The sequence below is a fragment of the Atractosteus spatula genome, chromosome 23 (genome assembly GCF_055471065.1).
Source record: "Atractosteus spatula isolate fAtrSpa1 chromosome 23, fAtrSpa1.hap1, whole genome shotgun sequence".
Classification (NCBI taxonomy): domain Eukaryota; kingdom Metazoa; phylum Chordata; class Actinopteri; order Semionotiformes; family Lepisosteidae; genus Atractosteus; species Atractosteus spatula.
The window spans coordinates 14084783-14108252 of record NC_142728.1 but is presented as its reverse complement, the minus strand read 5'-3'; the positions used below and the strand labels follow the sequence as shown (position 1 = coordinate 14108252).

General features: G+C 38.9%; 1 protein-coding gene across 8 annotated transcripts in view; it reads right to left on the bottom strand.

The window, feature by feature from the left end:
* The window catches only part of sardh (sarcosine dehydrogenase), a 242425-nt gene that overhangs the window by 175682 nt on the left and 43273 nt on the right, over positions 1-23470 (bottom strand). For all 8 annotated transcript variants that reach the window (XM_088904570.1, XM_088904567.1, XM_088904569.1 and 5 more), the window contains exon 11: positions 19054-19195. In XM_088904570.1, the coding sequence (XP_088760696.1) occupies positions 19054-19195 (142 nt within the window). The remainder of the gene's footprint in view (positions 1-19053; positions 19196-23470) is intronic.

Here is a 23470-nt window from a genome sequence, read left to right as displayed (position 1 = left end):
TGTTCAGATAACATTGATATAACACCATTCCTAAATATCATTTCTGTCCTAAAGCACAGCAATACCATCAAAAACAGTCTACGTTTTGTGGATTCCTAACCCTAACCCTAGCTGGGGATTTGGGTTAGGGTTAGGGTTCAGACCTTCTTGAGAGGATCCACAGTCTTCCACTCATTTCAGCACAAAATATACTTCACTGCATGAAAACATAAACCTAAAGTGACCAAGCATCCAAGCCAAACTCAAGAGAACATATCCAAAATGGCCGAAGATTCTTTTTGGACAAGTATACTGTTAAAAGGATCTGTTGTGTTGAATGGTGTTCTCACTGAGCCTGGTTCAGGTTTAGCTACAGTAAAAGGCTGGAAAACCTAATAAATTATGGTTTAATTTCTAAAAAATACCTCTACATTTAACACAAAATGCTAGAAGTTTGATTAGTGTCATCAATTTCTTCCAAACTTTGGATTTTGGGGCAAATTCGACAAAATTCCCCTTCAGGACAGTGCACTGTATAGGGCCATCCAGTATATGTACGGAAAAAAAATGTTCAGATAACATTGATATAAAACCATTCCTAAACATCATTTCTGTCCTAAAGCACAGCAATACCATCAAAAACAGTCTACGTTTTGTGGATTCCTAACCCTAACCCTAGCTGGGGATTTGGGTAAGGGTTAGGGTTCAGACCTTCTTGAGAGGATCCACAGTCTTCCACTCATTTCAGCACAAAATATACTTCACTGTATGAAAACATAAACCTAAAGTGACCAAGCATCCAAGCCAAACTCAAGAGAACATATCCAAAATGGCACAATTTTCTTTTTGGTCAAGTATACTGTTAATCGGACCTGTTGTGTTGAATGGTGTTCTCACTGAGCCTGGTATCAGGTTTAGCTACGGTAAAAGGCTGGAATACCTAATAAATTATGGTTTAATATCTAAAAAATACCTCTACATTCAACACAAAATGCTAGAAGTTTGATTAGTGTCATCAATTTCTTCCAAACTTTGGATTTTGGGGCAAATTCGACAAAATTCCCCTTCAGGACAGTGCACTGTATAGGGCCATCCAGTATATGTCCGGAAAAAAAATGTTCAGATAACATTGATATAACACCATTCCTAAATATCATTTCTGTCCTACAGCACAGCAATACCATCAAAAACAGTCTACGTTTTGTGGATTCCTAACCCTAACCCTAGCTGGGGATTTGGGTTAGGGTTAGGGTGTAGACCTTCTTGAGATGATCCACAGTCTTCCACTCATTTCAGCACAAAATATACTTCACTGCATGAAAACATAAACCTAAAGTGACCAAGCATCCAAGCCAAACTCAAGAGAACATATCCAAAATGGCAGAATTTTCTTTTTGGACCAGTACACTGCTATTCGGATCTGTTGTGTTGAATGGTGTTCTCACTGAGCCTGGTATCAGGTTTAGCTACGGTAAAAGGCTGGAAAACCTAATAAATTATGGTTTAATTTCTAAAAAATACCTCTACATTTAACACAAAATGCTGGAAGTTTGATTAGTGTCATCAATTTCTTCCAAACTTTGGATTTTGGGGCAAATTCGACAAAATTCCCCTTCAGGACAGTGCACTGTATAGGGCCATCCAGTATATGTCCGGAAAAAAAAATGTTCAGATAACATTGATATAACACCATTCCTAAATATCATTTCTGTCCTAAAGCACAGCAATACCATCAAAAACAGTCTACGTTTTGTGGATTCCTAACCCTAACCCTAGCTGGGGATTTGGGTTAGGGTTAGGGTTCAGACCTTCTTGAGAGGATCCACAGTCTTCCACTCATTTCAGCACAAAATATACTTCACTGCATGAAAACATAAACCTAAAGTGACCAAGCATCCAAGCCAAACTCAAGAGAACATATCCAAAATGGCACAATTTTCTTTTTGGTCAAGTATACTGTTAATCGGATCTGTTGTGTTGAATGGTGTTCTCACTGAGCCTGGTATCTGGGTTAGCTAAGGTAAAAGGCTGGAAAACCTAATAAATTATGGTTTAATTTCTAAAAAATACCTCTACATTTAACACAAAATGCTAGAACCTTGATTAGTGTCATCAATTTCTTCCAAACTTTGGATTTTGGGGCAAATTCGACACAATTTCCCTTCAGGACAGTGCACTTTATAGGGCCATCCAGTATATGTCCGGAAAAAAAATGTTCAGATAACATTGATATAACACCATTCCTAAATATCATTTCTGTCCTAAAGCACAGCAATACCATCAAAAACAGTCTACGTTTTGTGGATTCCTAACCCTAACCCTAGCTGGGGATTTCGGTAAGGGTTAGGGTTCAGACCTTCTTGAGAGGATCCACAGTCTTCCACTCATTTCAGCACAAAATATACTTCACTGCATGAAAACATAAACCTAAAGTGACCAAGCATCCAAGCCAAACTCAAGAGAACATATCCAAAATGGCAGAATTTTCTTTTTGGTCAAGTACACTGCTAATCGGATCTGTTGTGTTGAATGGTGTTCTCACTGAGCCTGGTATCAGGGTTAGCTAAGGTAAAAGGCTGGAAAACCTAATAAATTATGGTTTAATTTCTAAAAACTACCTCTACATTTAATACAAAATGCTAGAACTTTGATTAGAGTCATCAGTTTCTACCAAACATTTGATTTTGGGGCAAATTCGACAAAATTCCCCTTCAGGACAGTGCACTGTATAGGGCCATCCAGTATATGTCCGGAAAAAAAATGTTCAGATAACATTGATATAACACCATTCCTAAATATCATTTCTGTCCTAAAGCACAGCAATACCATCAAAAACAGTCTACGTTTTGTGGATTCCTAACCCTAACCCTAGCTGGGGATTTGGGTAAGGGTTAGGGTTCAGACCGTCTTGAGAGGATCCACAGTCTTCCACTCATTTCAGCACAAAATATACTTCACTGCATGAAAACATAAACCTAAAGTGACCAAGCATCCAAGCCAAACTCAAGAGAACATATCCAAAATGGCACAATTTTCTTTTTGGTCAAGTATACTGTTAATCGGATCTGTTGTGTTGAATGGTGTTCTCACTGAGCCTGGTATCAGGGTTAGCTAAGGTAAAAGGCTGGAAAACCTAATAAATTATGGTTTAATTTCTAAAAACTACCTCTACATTAAATACAAAATGCTAGAAGTTTGATTAGTGTCATCAGTTTCTTCCAAACTTTGGATTTTGGGGCAAATTCGACAAAATTCCCCTTCAGGACAGTGCACTGTATAGGGCCATCCAGTATATGTACGGAAAAAAAATGTTCAGATAACATTGATATAAAACCATTCCTAAATATCATTTCTGTCCTAAAGCACAGCAATACCATCAAAAACAGTCTACGTTTTGTGGATTCCTAACCCTAACCCTAGCTGGGGATTTGGGTAAGGGTTAGGGTTCAGACCTTCTTGAGAGGATCCACAGTCTTCCACTCATTTCAGCACAAAATATACTTCACTGTATGAAAACATAAACCTAAAGTGACCAAGCATCCAAGCCAAACTCAAGAGAACATATCCAAAATGGCACAATTTTCTTTTTGGTCAAGTATACTGTTAATCGGACCTGTTGTGTTGAATGGTGTTCTCACTGAGCCTGGTATCAGGTTTAGCTACGGTAAAAGGCTGGAAAACCTAATAAATTATGGTTTAATTTCTAAAAAATACCTCTACATTTAACAAAAACTGCTAGAACTTTGATTAGTGTCATCAGTTTCTTCCAAACTTTGGATTTTGGGGCAAATTCGACAAAATTCCCCTTCAGGACAGTGCACTGTATAGGGCCATCCAGTATATGTCCGGAAAAAAAATGTTCAGATAACATTGATATAACACCATTCCTAAATATCATTTCTGTCCTAAAGCACAGCAACACCATCAAAAACAGTATACGTTTTGTGGATTCCTAACCCTAACCCTAGCTGGGGATTTGTGTAAGGGTTAGGGTTCAGACCTTCTTGAAAGGATCCACAGTCTTCCACTCAATTTAGCACAAAATATACTTCACTGCATGAAAACATAAACCTAAAGTGACCAAGCATCCAAGCCAAACTCAAGAGAACATATCCAAAATGGCACAATTTTCTTTTTGGCACAAGTATACTGTTAATCGGACCTGTTGTGTTGAATGGTGTTCTCACTGAGCCTGGTATCAGGGTTAGCTAAGGTAAAAGGCTGGAAAACCTAATAAATTATGGTTTAATTTCTAAAAACTACCTCTACATTTAATACAAAATGCTAGAACTTTGATCAGTGTCATCAATTTCTTAAAAACTTTGGATATTGGGGCAAATTCGACAAAATTCCCCTTCAGGACAGTGCACTGTATAGGGCCATCCAGTATATGTCCGGAAAATAAATGTTCAGATAACATTGATATAACACCATTCCTAAATATCATTTCTGTCCTAAAGCACAGCAACACCATCAAAAACAGTCTACGTTTTGTGGATTCCTAACCCTAACCCTAGCTGGGGATTTGGGTAAGGGTTAGGGTTCAGACCTTCTTGAGAGGATCCACAGTCTTCCACTCATTTCAGCACAAAATATACTTCACTGCATGAAAACATAAACCTAAAGTGACCAAGCATCCAAGCCAAACTCAAGAGAACATATCCAAAATGGCACAATTTTCTTTTTGGTCAAGTATACTGTTAATCGGACCTGTTGTGTTGAATGGTGTTCTCACTGAGCCTGGTATCAGGTTTAGCTACGGTAAAAGGCTGGAAAAACTAATAAATTATGGTTTAATTTCTAAAAAATACCTCTACATTTAACAAAAACTGCTATAACTTTGATTAGTGTCATCAGTTTCTTCTGAACTTTGGATTTTGGGGCAAATTCGACAAAATTCCCCTTCAGGACAGTGCACTGTATAGGGCCATCCAGTATATGTTTGGAAAAAAAATGTTCAGATAACATTGATATAACACCATTCCTAAATATCATTTCTGTCCTAAAGCACAGCAATACCATCAAAAACAGTCTACGTTTTGTGGATTCCTAACCCTAACCCTAGCTGGGGATTTCGGTAAGGGTTAGGGTTCAGACCTTCTTGAGAGGATCCACAGTCTTCCACTCATTTCAGCACAAAATATACTTCACTGCATGAAAACATAAACCTAAAGTGACCAAGCATCCAAGCCAAACTCAAGAGAACATATCCAAAATGGCACAATTTTCTTTTTGGTCAAATACACTGCTAATCGGATCTGTTGTGTTGAATGGTGTTCTCACTGAGCCTGGTATCAGGGTTAGCTAAGGTAAAAGGCTGGAAAACCTAATAAATTATGGTTTAATTTCTAAAAACTACCTCTACATTTAATACAAAATGCTAGAACTTTGATTAGTGTCATCAATTTCTTCCAAACTTTGGATTTTGGGCAAATTCGACAAAATTCCCCTTCAGGACAGTGCACTGTACAGGGCCATCCAGTATATGTCCGGAAAAAAAATGTTCAGATAACATTGATATAACACCATTCCTAAATATCATTTCTGTCCTAAAGCACAGCAATACCATCAAAAACAGTCTACGTTTTGTGGATTCCTAACCCTAACCCTAGCTGGGGATTTCGGTAAGGGTTAGGGTTCAGACCTTCTTGAGAGGATCCACAGTCTTCCACTCATTTCAGCACAAAATATACTTCACTGCATGAAAACATAAACCTAAAGTGACCAAGCATCCAAGTCAAACTCCAGAGAACATATCCCAAATGGCACAATTTTCTTTTTGGTCAAGTATACTGTTAATCGGATCTGTTGTGTTGAATGGTGTTCTCACTGAGCCTGGTATCAGGGTTAGCTAAGGTAAAAGGCTGGAAAACCTAATAAATTATGGTTTAATTTCTAAGAAAAACCTGTACATTTAACACAAACTGCTAGAAGTTTGATTAGTGTCATCAGTTTCTTCCAAACTTTGGATTTTGGGGCAAATTCGACAAAATTCCCCTTCAGGACAGTGCACTGTATAGGGCCATCCAGTATATGTACGGAAAAAAAATGTTCAGATAACATTGATATAAAACCATTCCTAAATATCATTTCTGTCCTAAAGCACAGCAATACCATCAAAAACAGTCTACGTTTTGTGGATTCCTAACCGTAACCCTAGCTGGGGATTTGGGTAAGGGTTAGGGTTCAGACCTTCTTGAGAGGATCCACAGTCTTCCACTCATTTCAGCACAAAATATACTTCACTGCATGAAAACATAAACCTAAAGTGACCAAGCATCCAAGCCAAACTCAAGAGAACATATCCAAAATGGCACAATTTTCTTTTTGGCACAAGTATACTGTTAATCGGACCTGTTGTGTTGAATGGTGTTCTCACTGAGCCTGGTATCAGGGTTAGCTAAGGTAAAAGGCTGGAAAACCTAATAAATTATGGTTTAATTTCTAAAAACTACCTCTACATTTAATACAAAATGCTAGAACGTTGATTAGTGTCATCAATTTCTTCCAAACTTTGGATTTTGGGGCAAATTCGACAAAATTCCCCTTCAGGACAGTGCACTGTATAGGGCCATCCAGTATATGTCCGGAAAAAAAATGTTCAGATAACATTGATATAACACCATTCCTAAATATCATTTCTGTCCTAAAGCACAGCAATACCATCAAAAACAGTCTACGTTTTGTGGATTCCTAACCCTAACCCTAGCTGGGGATTTGGGTTAGGGTTAGGGTTCAGACCTTCTTGAGAGGATCCACAGTCTTCCACTCATTTCAGCACAAAATATACTTCACTGCATGAAAACATAAACCTAAAGTGACCAAGCACCCAAAGCCAAACTCAAGAGAACATATCCAAAATGGCACAATTTTCTTTTTGGTCAAGTATACTGTTCATCGGATCTGTTGTGTTGAATGGTGTTCTCACTGAGCCTGGTATCAGGGTTAGCTAAGGTAAAAGGCTGGAAAACCTAATAAATTATGGTTTAATTTCTAAGAAATACCTGTATATTTAATACAAAATGCTAGAACTTTGATTAGTGTCATCAATTTCTTCCAAACTTTGGATTTTGGGGCAAATTCGACAAAATTCCCCTTCAGGACAGTGCACTGTATAGGGCCATCCAGTATATGTCCGGAAAAAAAATGTTCAGATAACATTGATATAACACCATTCCTAAATATCATTTCTGTCCTAAAGCACAGCAATACCATCAAAAACAGTCTACGTTTTGTGGATTCCTAACCCTAACCCTAGCTGGGGATTTGGGTTAGGGTTAGGGTTCAGACCTTCTTGAGAGGATCCACAGTCTTCCACTCATTTCAGCACAAAATATACTTCACTGCATGAAAACATAAACCTAAAGTGACCAAGCATCCAAGCCAAACTCAAGAGAACATATCCAAAATGGCACAATTTTCTTTTTGGTCAAGTATACTGTTAATCGGATCTGTTGTGTTGAATGGTGTTCTCACTGAGCCTGGTATCAGGGTTAGCTAAGGTAAAAGGCTGGAAAACCTAATAAATTATGGTTTAATTTCTAAGAAAAACCTGTACATTTAACACAAACTGCTAGAAGTTTGATTATTGTCATCAGTTTCTTCCAAACTTTGGATTTTGGGGCAAATTCGACAAAATTCCCCTTCAGGACAGTGCACTGTATAGGGCCATCCAGTACATGTCCGGAAAAAAAATGTTCAGATAACATTGATATAACACCATTCCTAAATATCATTTCTGTCCTAAGGCACAACAATACCATCAAAAACAGTCTACGTTTTGTGGATTCCTAACCCTAACCCTAGCTGGGGATTTGGGTTAGGGTTAGGGTGTAGACCTTCTTGAGATGATCCACAGTCTTCCACTCATTTCAGCACAAAATATACTTCACTGCAAGAAAAAATAAACCTAAAGTGACCAAGCATCCAAGCCAAACTCAAGAGAACATATCCAAAATGGCAGAAGATTCTTTTTGGACAAGTATACTGTTAATAGGATCTGTTGTGTTGAATGGTGTTCTCACTGAGCCTGGTATCAGGGTTAGCTAAGGTAAAAGGCTGGAAAACCTAATAAATTATGGTTTAATTTCTAGAAATACCTGTACATTTAATACAAAATGCTAGAACTTTGATTAGTGTCATCAATTTCTTCCAAACTTTGGATTTTGGGGCAAATTTGACAAAATTCCCCTTCAGGACAGTGCACTGTATAGGGCCATCCAGTACATGTCCGGAAAAAAAATGTTCAGATAACATTGATATAACACCATTCCTAAATATCATTTCTGTCCTAAAGCACAACAATACCATCAAAAACAGTCTACGTTTTGTGGATTCCTAACCCTAACCCTAGCTGGGGATTTGGGTTAGGGTTAGGGTTCAGACCTTCTTGAGAGGATCCACAGTCTTCCACTCATTTCAGCACAAAATATACTTCACTGCATGAAAACATAAACCTAAAGTGACCAAGCATCCAAGCCAAACTCAAGAGAACATATCCAAAATGGCAGAATTTTCTTTTTGGACCAGTACACTGCTATTCGGATCTGTTGTGTTGAATGGTGTTCTCACTGAGCCTGGTATCAGGTTTAGCTACGGTAAAAGGCTGGAAAACCTAATAAATTATGGTTTAATTTCTAAAAAATACCTCTACATTTAACACAAAATGCTGGAAGTTTGATTAGTGTCATCAATTTCTTCCAAACTTTGGATTTTGGGGCAAATTCGACACAATTCCCCTTCAGGACAGTGCACTGTATAGGGCCATCCAGTACATGTCCGGAAAAAAAATGTTCAGATAACATTGATATAACACCATTCCTAAATATCATTTCTGTCCTAAAGCAAAGCAATACCATCAAAAACAGTCTACGTTTTGTGGATTCCTAACCCTAACCCTAGCTGGGGATTTGGGTTAGGGTTAGGGTTCAGACCTTCTTGAGAGGATCCACAGTCTTCCACTCATTTCAGCACAAAATATACTTCACTGCATGAAAACATAAACCTAAAGTGACCAAGCATCCAAGCCAAACTCAAGAGAACATATCCAAAATGGCAGAATTTTCTTTTTGGACAAGTACACTGCTAATCGGATCTGTTGTGTTGAATGGTGTTCTCACTGAACCTGCTATCAGGTTTAGCTACGGTAAAAGGCTGGAAAACCTAATAAATTATGGTTTAATTTCTAAAAAATACCTCTACATTTAACACAAAATGCTGGAAGTTTGATTAGTGTCATCAATTTCTTCCAAACTTTGGATTTTGGGGCAAATTCGACAAAATTCCCCTTCAGGACAGTGCACTGTATAGGGCCATCCAGTATATGTCCGGAAAAAAAATGTTCAGATAACATTGATATAACACCATTCCTAAATATCATTTCTGTCCTAAAGCACAGCAATACCATCAAAAACAGTCTACGTTTTGTGGATTCCTAACCCTAACCCTAGCTGGGGATTTGGGTTAGGGATAGGGTTCAGACCTTCTTGAGAGGATCCACAGTCTTCCACTCATTTTAGCACAAAATATACTTCACTGCATGAAAACATAAACCTAAAGTGACCAAGCATCCAAGCCAAACTCAAGAGAACATATACAAAATGGCAGAATTTTCTTTTTGGACAAGTACACTGCTAATCGGATCTGTTGTGTTGAATGGTGTTCTCACTGAACCTGCTATCAGGTTTAGCTACGGTAAAAGGCTGGAAAACCTAATAAATTATGGTTTAATTTCTAAAAAATACCTCTACATTTAACACAAAATGCTGGAAGTTTGATTAGTGTCATCAATTTCTTCCAAACTTTGGATTTTGGGGCAAATTCGACAAAATTCCCCTTCAGGACAGTGCACTGTATAGGGCCATCCAGTATATGTCCGGAAAAAAAATGTTCAGATAACATTGATATAACACCATTCCTAAATATCATTTCTGTCCTAAAGCACAGCAATACCATCAAAAACAGTCTACGTTTTGTGGATTCCTAACCCTAACCCTAGCTGGGGATTTGGGTTAGGGATAGGGTTCAGACCTTCTTGAGAGGATCCACAGTCTTCCACTCATTTTAGCACAAAATATACTTCACTGCATGAAAACATAAACCTAAAGTGACCAAGCATCCAAGCCAAACTCAAGAGAACATATACAAAATGGCAGAATTTTCTTTTTGGACAAGTATACTGTTAATAGGATCTGTTGTGTTGAATGGTGTTCTCACTGAGCCTGGTATCAGGTTTAGCTACGGTAAAAGGCTGGAATACCTAATAAATTATGGTTTAATTTCTAAAAAATACCTCTACATTTAATACAAAATGCTAGAACTTTGATTAGTGTCATCAATTTCTTCCAAACTTTGGATTTTGGGGCAAATTCGACAAAATTCCCCTTCAGGACAGTGCACTGTATAGGGCCATCCAGTATATGTCCGGAAAAAAAATGTTCAGATAACATTGATATAACACCATTCCTAAATATCATTTCTGTCCTAAAGCACAGCAATACCATCAAAAACAGTCTACGTTTTGTGGATTCCTAACCCTAACCCTAGCTGGGGATTTGGGTTAGGGTTAGGGTGTAGACCTTCTTGAGATGATCCACAGTCTTCCACTCATTTCAGCACAAAATATACTTCACTGCAAGAAAAAATAAACCTAAAGTGACCAAGCATCCAAGCCAAACTCAAGAGAACATATCCAAAATGGCAGAAGATTCTTTTTGGACAAGTATACTGTTAATAGGATCTGTTGTGTTGAATGGTGTTCTCACTGAGCCTGGTATCAGGGTTAGCTAAGGTAAAAGGCTGGAAAACCTAATAAATTATGGTTTAATTTCTAGAAATACCTGTACATTTAATACAAAATGCTAGAACTTTGATTAGTGTCATCAATTTCTTCCAAACTTTGGATTTTGGGGCAAATTCGACACAATTCCCCTTCAGGACAGTGCACTGTATAGGGCCATCCAGTACATGTCCGGAAAAAAAATGTTCAGATAACATTGATATAACACCATTCCTAAATATCATTTCTGTCCTAAAGCAAAGCAATACCATCAAAAACAGTCTACGTTTTGTGGATTCCTAACCCTAACCCTAGCTGGGGATTTGGGTTAGGGTTAGGGTTCAGACCTTCTTGAGAGGATCCACAGTCTTCCACTCATTTCAGCACAAAATATACTTCACTGCATGAAAACATAAACCTAAAGTGACCAAGCATCCAAGCCAAACTCAAGAGAACATATCCAAAATGGCAGAATTTTCTTTTTGGACAAGTACACTGCTAATCGGATCTGTTGTGTTGAATGGTGTTCTCACTGAACCTGCTATCAGGTTTAGCTACGGTAAAAGGCTGGAAAACCTAATAAATTATGGTTTAATTTCTAAAAAATACCTCTACATTTAATACAAAATGCTAGAACTTTGATTAGTGTCATCAATTTCTTCCAAACTTTGGATTTTGGGGCAAATTCGACAAAATTCCCCTTCAGGACAGTGCACTGTATAGGGCCATCCAGTATATGTCCGGAAAAAAAATGTTCAGATAACATTGATATAACACCATTCCTAAATATCATTTCTGTCCTAAAGCACAGCAATACCATCAAAAACAGTCTACGTTTTGTGGATTCCTAACCCTAACCCTAGCTGGGGATTTGGGTTAGGGTTAGGGTTCAGACCTTCTTGAGAGGATCCACAGTCTTCCACTCATTTCAGCACAAAATATACTTCACTGCATGAAAACATAAACCTAAAGTGACCAAGCATCCAAGCCAAACTCAAGAGAACATATACAAAATGGCAGAATTTTCTTTTTGGACAAGTATACTGCTAATCGGAACTGTTGTGTTGAATGGTGTTCTCACTGAGCCTGGTATCAGGTTTAGCTACGGTAAAAGGCTGGAAAACCTAATAAATTATGGTTTAATTTCTAAAAAATACCTCTACATTTAACACAAAATGCTAGAACTTTGATTAGTGTCATCAATTTCTTCCAAACTTTGGATTTTGGGGCAAATTCGACAAAATTCCCCTTCAGGACAGTGCACTGTATAGGGCCATCCAGTATATGTCCGGAAAAAAAATGTTCAGATAACATTGATATAACACCATTCCTAAATATCATTTCTGTCCTAAAGCACAGCAATACCATCAAAAACAGTCTACGTTTTGTGGATTCCTAACCCTAACCCTAGCTGGGGATTTGGGTAAGGGTTAGGGTTCAGACCTTCTTGAGAGGATCCACAGTCTTCCACTCATTTCAGCACAAAATTTACTTCACTGCATGAAAACATAAACCTAAAGTGACCAAGCATCCAAGCCAAACTCAAGAGAACATATCCAAAATGGCACAATTTTCTTTTTGGTCAAGTATACTGTTAATCGGATCTGTTGTGTTGAATGGTGTTCTCACTGAGCCTGGTATCAGGGTTAGCTAAGGTAAAAGGCTGGAAAACCTAATAAATTATGTTTAATTTCTAAAAAATACCTCTACATTTAACAAAAACTGCTAGAACTTTGATTAGTGTCCTCAATTTCTGCCAAACTTTGGATTTTGGGGCAAATTCAACAAAATTCCCCTTCAGGACAGTGCACTGTATAGGGCCATCCAGTATATGTCCGGAAAAAAAATGTTCAGATAACATTGATATAACACCATTCCTAAATATCATTTCTGTCCTAAAGCACAGCAATACCATCAAAAACAGTCTACGTTTTGTGGATTCCTAACCCTAACCCTAGCTGGGGATTTGGGTTAGGGTTAGGGTTCAGACCTTCTTGAGAGGATCCACAGTCTTCCACTCATTTCAGCACAAAATATACTTCACTGCATGAAAACATAAACCTAAAGTGACCAAGCATCCAAGCCAAACTCAAGAGAACATATCCAAACTGGCACAATTTTCTTTTTGGTCAACTATACTGTTAATCGGACCTGTTGTGTTGAATGGTGTTCTCACTGAGCCTGGTATCAGGTTTAGCTATGGTAAAAGTCTGGAAAACCTAATAAATTATGGTTTAATTTCTAAAAAATACCTCTACATTTAACACAAACTGCTAGAACTTTGATTATTGTCATCAATTTCTTCCAAACATTGGATTTTGGGGCAAATTCGACAAAATTCCCCTTCAGGACAGTGCACTGTATAGGGCCATCCAGTATATGTCCGGAAAAAAATGTTCACCTAAAGTGACCAAGCATCCAAGCCAAACTGAGGAGAACATATCAAAAAGGTCAGACTTTTTGTTTTTGGACAAGTATACTGTTAATTGGAACGTTTGTGTTGAATGGTGTTTTCAGGGAGCTTGGTATTAGGTTTAGCTACAGTAACAGGCAAGACTACCTAATACGTTTTGGTTTTATTTGTTAATAAAATGCAAAATGCAAATGAGTTGATTAGCGTCATTAATTTCTTTCAATTTTATTATTTTTAGCGCAAATTAGACAGCATTCCCCTTTAGGACAATGCACTGCACAGTATATGGTCATATATCTGTATGTCAGGACAAAAAATGTTCAGATAACAGTGATATACTGTATGAAACAAAGCTGCACTTGGAGCACTGGCTAAAATAATAAAAAGATAATAAAATAATAAGAATTTTAATAAAAAGCATTTGATACAAAACATTTCAGATATCCACATACTGTACAGTATGCAACTCAGTACCAAGAGTGATTTTATTTATGTACACACACACACACATATATATAATTAATGGCCTTTCAAATAGAAAAATTGCTGTTATTTGTGCAGCTATTTCTAGCCTCTCTGGTTTCTAGTTCTGCTGTTATGGTGTCAGCTTTAAGTTTAATTTTTGACGGCAATGCTCTGAATTGCATTAACTAACATGAAATTACCAATTTGCTGGTACGTGAAACTGTGTTTAATAGCAAAGGGTTTATTCTACGGTCAGTAAGCTTATCTGTCCTCGCAACTGACCAGAGACGGTCCTTCAGTCCCGTAATATTTTCCGGCTGAAAAGGTATTGTACCAGACTGCTTACAGCTCACCGGACACAGCTTCAAATCTGGAAATGAGGGACTATTAAAAAGGATCTCATTCTAAAAGTCAGCAGCCAGGTTTGAGGTCCTAAAAGTTCCACGTTCAGCGGCACTTTTTTATTTTTTTTCTTTTAAAAATAAAGAACGCAGTATTGTTACAATTCAAATATTACAAATGAGATTGCCATAGCAACCTGGGCACAAAAAAAGCTACCATCCATTTACTGCTGGGCCCCTTTTTACATATGTCACATTACATCCATTAGGGCTAATTAGACACAGGGGGGGAAAGGAAGACATAAAATCAGCCTAATGCATGAGCAGGCTTTTCTCCTCCGCATGTAAATCTATATCCGTCAGAGGACGAGCCGGGATGCATCAGATCACCTGTTAGTGGGATACGGTCTTTGCCATCTCTCATCTTCCAACAGATCCTTGCAAGCAACCCTTAGTGTGCCTAGCAGAGGCCTAATCTTGCGGAATTCTTTCAATAAGACAAAGAAATAGTCTTAAAATTCCAAAGGGGGGGGGGGGGGGGGGGGGAGGAGAGACACAGGGAGACTGAACTGCCGGTCTCTTGGAAAGCATTTAAAAAAATCTCTCTTCATTAAAGAAGATGTGGAGGGGCGGGGTGGGGGCAGAAGTTATTTCAATAAATTATACCCGCTGGCAACATTCCTTTTGAGTGTTAATTACGTTCCGTTGCAGTGTGTCCTTATTCATGTCCTTAACCCAGGGCACTGCCAAGCTGTCACCCTGCTCCTTGAAGAAAGCTACCAATCCGGGCCGTTTTTAAGAGCTTATTTTTGAGAGTCGGACAAAAAAGGGAAAGTCCAGAGCTATACCCGTCTGCTTTGCCATTTGACGATTTCCTACATTTTATAATTCAAAGATTTCTTTCTGGTGACGTTCTCATCTTTTTTGAAAAAAATCATCCCCTGCATTTCAAACCGCACTTAAAGTGGAATGTACACAGTAACTCGTAAAACCTCCAATTTACATCACAAAATAGATGCAATTTCCAGGCTCTGTATGCGCAGCACCATGTTCTGCGATTCAGAATGAGGCAACAAAACTTCCAGTGAGGTGAAGGGGCCCTGTGACATTGTAAACAAGCAGGCTTGTGAATACAGCTCTTTTCCTTATCCTCTCATCTTTGTTTTGCTGATAAATGGAACTTACTTGTCAACTTTGCCTGCAGATCACCTTGGAACATTTCTGCGGTGAAATGTCTGCTGCACAACCTGTACTTATTCGCTCGTGCATCACAGTGACTAGTGAGCAGGAAGGGCCGCATTGTCGTAATTTGTGGGAACTCAAATGCGAGTTCGGTGACTCACGGTACTTTCACAAAGTTCACAAGTTTCACGATTTTTGTGCTTAATTCGAAATTTGTATTTTTTTTTTCCTATAACGTCAGTGAATTTATTTTGTTACCAAGATGTAATAACTGGTCTGAGAAACTGGGACTGCAGTTCCTTTTTAAAGGTCACTGACTCCAAATGCCTCAGTTCCACTTGGTGCAATTTACTGTATACTTGAGTTGCAGGGCGAACTGTAATTGTGCTGCATGCTTCTTTGGCGGTAGAAGGAAAACTCGGACTGGGTTAAATAAAAAATTTAATCCATCTGCCAGATGAGAATTTCAAAGCCAACTGTAACGTACTGTGACAGCAGTCATTTGGGATGGTAAGAGTATCATTTTGACATCAGGTTTGACTTTCTTGAACTTAAAAAGCTCACACGTGGAAGAATTAAAAAAAAGGCTATGGAGAGCTTTTAAAAATTTCCTCACACAAAAAAAAACTTTGAATAATAGAGATCTTTATTGAGTGGAATCTAGAGTAGGCTTTGTTCTTAGGTCAGATTATTTTAAGGTTTTTTTTAATAAAAATTACTTACGTAAAGATACTCATTTTAAAAACCCCAAATGTGAATACTTAAAAGCCTGTGAAAGGTAAATATACAAGACACTTAAGGTGTTTGTGAGAAGGGAGTAACTTCTTTGAGAGACATCTGATCTTCGGAGACGAGCTTCTAGAGACTCAAAACAGTCTGTTCGCACTGGAGAAGCAAGCCAGAATTTATTTTTGGAAACACTAAAGAATACACTTTAAACAGTAGCTTAGCAACAGGTTCAGATACACAATTGTACACCCACCTACACTCACGCACACAGATAAACAGAAGGTCTGGACCTATCACTGCTGCAGGACTCCATTGTTAGACTTTATTGATGCAATTAATGCATTTTCTTAAGAGCCTGCAAATGAAAAATTTGGCATCAAAAAGCAATGACCCATCAACTGTGTCAATCAACAATTGTCTTTTCCTTTTTGCGCCAAACCAGAACAATCACAAAGCAGAGAGGTAGTTTTTTTTTTTCTTTTTAAAAAACAGATGGGATTCAGGATAGTGTGATATATAGTGGCTGTTTAATCCACACACCTTAACCAATGGCTAATTCCTAATTCTTCTACCTCTGATGAAAAACAAAGACCTCATATGGGCCGTATCCTTAAAGGATCTGAAGCCCTGGCAAATTAGAAATTAATTTCTAATTTGGTTGTTTTTCAAATTCATTTCTAATCTGGTTAGTTTCCCCTTGGTTGTTTATATTGTTCAAAGCTGGGCTGTTTCAGATTTACTGCAGACAAAAGACGTTTTACATCCCGAATGTCAAAAGTGTATGTTAATGGAGTCACAGACATATTTATTAATTAGGTGCCCCAGTATACTGAAACTGAACTGAGCTAAGACAGCCTCCAAGATAAAATCACCAGAAATCCAAGCATCTTTCTTATAGCATTCAGGACTGAGCAGTGACTAATCAGATTCCTTAAGGGTGGTGTGTTGTGACCTAATCTAGCATCATTGTGAAGCGCAGATGTCTGTTCTAAACTCGGCCCGACAGCTTCAGTCACATTCACTAGCTACGTGGTGCACAATAAGGAAAGGTTTTCGTACGACAGCTGATCAGAAAGGTCTAGTGGGAATACTGTGCAAGTGCAATGTCACACCAGGACAGCAACTCCATGTAATGAAATGGCCATGTAATGCTACATGAGACAGTCTATCTGGCTTGCATAAACATGGGCGAAATTGATCTAAGAGCTGCAAAGCAGATATAATAAATATTTCTATTGATACAGAGACCTATTATTATATACTAGACCTTAATCTAATAGTACAGGCCCATAGATTGGGCCTATTAACAAATTACAAGACATTAATAAGTAGCCCCACTGCAGAGAAAGCTACTGTTCCAACTACGCAGAAAACCAACACTACTGTAGCCCTTTCTCTAGGCCTGGTATTCTGGGATAACTGACTACGATTAAAAGTAGACAGGTCATCCCATTCAAACCACAGGAAAGCAGGAGAGAAAGAGGAAGTCAAGAAACATACTGTATTCCCTGAAATTAAGCTTCTGATAAAGTCTCCTTGTGTGCAATTTGACATTAACTCTGCTCAGGGAAATTTGAACAAACTGGATAGGAACTAGTGCAAAAGGAGCCCTGATTGAACCACTTGGGGCCCAGTCTTTGCCAGGCCTGTTATCCTCTTTTATTCCTGGAATTAACTTCTCAGAGGGAGCCTCTTGTCAAAGCCACAGCGGATACCGTAAATGTGCTCGAGGGCAGGGAAAAAAAGATTTTTCTAGGGTATTGAAAGAATAAAATTGACGGTATTAATGGACCACAATCAAAATTCTCATGCATTTTTTAATTTCATTATTTTCACGTTGACATGTGCTCTCTAAGGTACTCGGAGGAAAAACGATTTAATTTTCCTTCATTTCTAAAAGCGTTATTTGTAATAGGACAGGTTTAAGCATCATTAATGAACGGTTATTAAGTTTTTTTTAAATGTTTGCATATTAGTGTCAACGCAGTGACGGGATATTCCTTTTTTGGGAACTGTTTAAATACCTACTTGTAAAAGCACTTTCACCTGACAAGAAACATTAATTCACTGCGAGCATCCTATACAAAATGAGGATATGAAGGGATTAAATATTTAATATCTAATCACTGTCTCAAACTAATATTAATCTGGACTAAATAAGACAATCGTTTTGAAACAGAAAGATCACAGTAGAAAAGGTAACTAAAAGACATCCAGCTCTCCAGGATCAGCGTTGGAGATCTGTGGTCTAAAGCACAGCAAAAGAGCAATAAATATCAATTTGTCAACCTGTGTTGTACAGTATATGTGGGTATGCAGACAGATAAACAGGCCGATAGATATACTGTATACGGGACTGTAAATATCAATCAGCTGTCACTGTCTCACAAGACTAAAAAAAAAAGAGGCATCTAGACAAAAAGACCTCTTCTGCTCATGGATCCATACTGCATAAGTTAGTTATTTCACCTCTTCTGTGGCTCATCGGCAGAACACAGCTGACTAACTGCTGAAATGCTTATACTGTATATATGAGTGTGTGTCTTACGGTACACGGAAAAGCTTTCAGAGGTAAGGTGTTTTAGGAGCAAGCAGGAGCCATGAATTATGGAAATGCAAATATTCATTAGCTCTCAAACTTTTACAAAGCTGAAAAGAAGAACCGTCTAACTAGGTTTTTAATTTTATATCATGTCACCTCCTTTCTTTTGCAAATCTTATAAGATCACTTTATTGGCCATATACAATTTCTTGCATTAGGAATTTGTCTTCTCGCAGACCCCAGCTTGCTCTCCATGAGACACAGACAGGGAGAGAAGCTTGGGGTCAGACCGCAGGGTCAGCCATTTAGAGCAGTTGGAGTTAAGGGCCTTGCTCAGGGGCCCAACGGAGTAGGATTCCTCTGCGGCCGCGGGATTTGAACCAGCAACCTTCCAGCCACAGGCGCAGATCCTTGATCACAGAGCCACCACACTACCCCTATGTTCCAATTTCATCATTAATATTGACGTTCCAACAGTTCATAGCTGCTGCTTGCAAAATATACTTTAAACCTGAATGGCGTTCCTTTTAAGACGCACTAATACAGGCATACAGACAGGCAGACTTGGAAAAATCTTTCTGTCAAACGAGTCATTGAAAAGAAAGGTCAGCGTGTAGGAGAGTACCTGGTGCAAGGGGTCTTTCCTCATGTTCCTGCTGGCCAGAGGCTCATCGAAGGGGAACACCACAGAATAGTTTTTGGCATAGGACTCATGACTTCGTTCCCGAATCCAGCGGTTATTATCCGTGAGAGAATGATGGAACCGCCTGCAAAGAAATAGCAGAATGAAGGGACACTGACCACGCAGGCACCAAATTGATTCCATTTTTTATTTTTTAAAAAAGGAAACTACAGTATGTGACCAAACTCCTGGGGGAATAGCAGAAACTCAAGCAGCGCTGAACTGTGACAGCTGCTAATATTCCAGTACGTAGGTGAAACATTAAGTCAACGTTTTTGTTCATTAAGCAGGAAGAAAAGCAACTGGAATTTAACACTTGGCTTGCAGAGCCAAAGCAAATTTCTATAGCATAATTTTAGCAAATCCTAAAGAGGAAATGAAACTTCTAACTAGAAGACTTGCCCTACAGGCAGTTCTCTTATGATTCTGCTGCATTTTACCCCCTGAATACATATGTGTTTTTACACAGACCAACAGCAACCAAAACAGAGAGTCTCTGTCTCTGGCTGCTGCAGAACAAAATTTAAAAAAGCATTTTTTCTTCCGATTGTCTGGTGTTACTTTCCGTCTGTACAACCAAACAAAAAGTCCTGCTGCAGACTTAAAAATAATTTTTAAATAATCCTTTTTGACCGAGAACATTCTCCTCAGCGTTGCACTGTTGAAGAAGACAACAGGGTGTAGTGCTTTACTCACAATCTAGACCTGATGGAGCTGGGGATTCATTATTTGTCAAAACATCTCCTGGCTGAAAAGCAAATAATTTCCAGAGATTCGAGAAGAGCCCTGACAGGCAGGTATAGTAGTGCACACTGCCTTTTTGCAATTCTTTTGATTAATTCAAACTTCAGCAGCTGAAAACATAAAAAAAAACACTTGAAGAACTCGCATGCAAAAACAATCGCTACTACTTTTAGCTGGCAAAGTCCAAACACCTCCTCCATTTTCTTCATGCTTAAAAACTAATTTTATGTGCAGTGCAGTGCACGAGACTTTTTTTTTCTTGCTTCTGGCTTGTCACAGGCTTTTCAGCAGAACAATTTCTGAACACCTACAGACTGCGGTAAAAGACACTCTCCCACTTGACAAGAACATCACCCGCCTTGGAGATTCTTACCGAAGAGGCGGTGAAAATCCAGCAACCTTCAAAACGCTGCATTTTTTTTTTTTAAATTCGCACCCCACTGCAGTGTGCACTCTGAAACAGGGCGCCTTGCTGATGACTTTAAAAAAAATAGGGACTAGACAGAAATAAGAAAATGATCAAAAATAGTTAAATTAAAGATGTATTGAAAGGAATTGAAGGATCACAAATTAGGCTCTTGGAGTAATATAACCAAGCCTGATAAAAACTGTATGATAAATGTACCGCATTTATACAGTAAGCGTTTGCTCCCAGTAAAACCAGTGGCATATTTTCCTGGAAAACACTGAACACCTTCCCTTTTGTTTCTGCACTGTAAGTGAAATTCAACCTTATGGGGGGTTTAAGCGCAGAACTACTAGAAAATACCACAACATTTAAAATACTGCAAAATGCCATCAGGGAAAAACGAGCCTTTAAAAAAAATAATGTTTCATTTGTCTTTCCTGAGAAAGTTCTGGAAAAAAGGGGGCCTGGTGCGAGTGTGTGTGGGTGTGCGTCCAGTCCAGGGTGTACCCCACCTTGCGCCCGTTGCTTGCTGGGATAGGCTATGGCTCCCCAGCAACCCCAAATGGGATACAGTGGTGAGAAAACGGATGGATGGCTTTCAAAATTGGTGAATGACTGAATACGCACCTATTCCAATGCTGTTGGTAGCAGGAAATACCCCATGACTGAGACATGACTGAGACACCCTCAAGGATAACAAATGTGTGGAAATCCATTCCTTAAAAACCTGCAACTCTGAAACTGTATTTATTAGTGCATTCTGGCTTACTGCCTTCTCACAGTAAGTCTATGACTCATTGTGTCAGTGAATACTGATTAAATTGCTGTTAATACTTTTACATGCCGTTTTTTTTTTAAGTTAACACTTTTTTTTTTTAAGAGCCACGCGTGTGGGAGACCTACAAAAATTCAAAATATTTTCAATTTTTTATTTATTAAATGGACCAACTGTGATGACGTGACCTCACTCAAATGTGCTGCAGATATCTTTGCTTACAGTATACGTTTCTTAGTTACCGAAGGACAACATAATGAACCATTTTAACAAATGGGAAAAATACTGTCGATTCACCAAGAATTACTTCACCCATCTAACACTTGGATGGAATTCAATAAAGAAGTTGTGGCTCGATATTTATAGCATTTAGAATGAAGTTGCCTTTTATTTGAACTGTCGGTGAAGAATTCATCCTGGCTTCTATTAACATCTCCACAAATTACTGGATTAAGTCTGTTAATGAGGTCTCCATTAATGTCAGTTACAAACTCTAAACCCAAAGTCACACATAGGGGAAATTTCTTACTGTGAGTTTTCTTGTAGTACTTTTCTTATAAACATTACAGTGCCACCAAATAACTTGATAAAAAACAGTGTGACTTTCTGAAAAGCTTATTAAACAAGTTTAAACCTAGTTTTATTAAAACTGAACAGCATGATAAGCCTTTCTCATCACTGAGACAGAAGCAACCTTTAATGAAATCCAAACACCAGCAACAACCATTATCCACCTGGATAAGGATTCTCAAATAATGTTTTTTTTTTATAATAATGCACAGGTACAGCGAGAGAAGATATCTTATTAAAGTTTCAAAAAGAGACAGAATCATTCTTTTTTTAGCTTCCTCAGTCATGTGCATCCTGAACTTTCAAATACTGGGTTCAGACCCAATATCACTCAAATTAATGGAGTATTCTACTGATGTTTTCTTTCAAAAGGACATAGGTGACTACACAACTGACAGTCTCCTGACCTGTGAGCAGTCCACAATTCACTCTTAGTACAATCACAGTAACCAACACAAAGTACCAGCAATGACCCAGAAATCTGTGAGTGTTAATTCATCTAGGGAATGTCAACGTGTGTGAATCTCCAAGAGGAAATGTTAAAAATGCAGCCAGGTGACGGGTACTTGCACTCGAAGGCAGGAGCTTCTCGAAAGGCATAAAAAATTTAACAAAATGCATTTTTGATCAGTAAAAGAAAGACAGCAACCCCAGATCTGCACATTACTCATAAGCCCTTCTCTTTACCTCCAAGATCCCTCCCTTATGAGGGCAAAATCTCACAAGCGGCTGGAGTATAATCTTATTTAGTTTCAGCTGATAATCGAACCCTTGTTTCCAGTTTTCCTAAAGTCATGTCATTTGCCAAACCGCTCTATACCATACGGTGTCGAGGGAAGCCATCACTGGCAAGCAACGAGCGCAAGGCAGGGTACACCCTGGACAGAACGCCAGTCCATCGCAGGGCCAGTGCAAGCCAATCATACATGGGGACAATTTGGAGGCCATATTAAAGGCAGAGGGGGGAAATTTGGCCTGGACATCAGGATAACTCCCTACTCTTCTCGAGAAATGCCTGGGGATCTTTAATGACCCCTGAGAGTCAGGACCTCGGTTTAACATCTCATCCGAAAGACAGCACCCACTACAGTATAGTGTCCCCTCCACTATACTGGGGCATGAGGACCCACACAGACTGCAGGGTGAGCGCCCCCAACTGGTCCCACTAACACCTCTTCCAGAAGCAGCCTTAGTTTTGCCCAGGAGGTCTCCCATCCATCTCCCATACTGGCCAGGCTCACACCTGCTGAGCTCCAGTGGGTAGCCAGTTGAGAGCTGCAAGGTGATATGGCTACCACCCCACCATGACAAAGTGCTTTATGAAATTGGCCCAGGCTGTCACAAAACTGCCAGGGAACAGCACCTTGACCGAGATTTTTTTTTCCCCTCCTCTCGAAGAGTTTTGGAAACCACACATGGAGACCGAAATAGCACGGCAGATTCTGTGCCGGTGAAAAATGTCACTTGGGGGAAAAAAAAATACGACTTTTTACTGAAGCCAATATAGACGTGTATTGTGCTCCGAGTTGGAGGATAGACTGTCAGAGCTACATCCACCAAAATCCTCATTACATACTAGCATAATTTCAACCCCTCACTATACAGAGGACAGATCGGAAAGGGGGGAGCGAATGTTTCAAAGTTAACATCTCCGAACTGGCCCTTACTGTCACAAAACCACGAGGGAACAGAAATTTCATGAAGCCGGTCTGTGAGCCATCCATGTAACAAGGGATAAGATACAGCTCGTCTGTGTGTTTCTCCAGGATGTCAGACAGAGTCCCCCTGTCGCACACAACCTCTTGCTCATCATGTCCTTGACTGCTTTTTTTTCCTCCTCCTCTTTCTTTCCAGTTCACCAC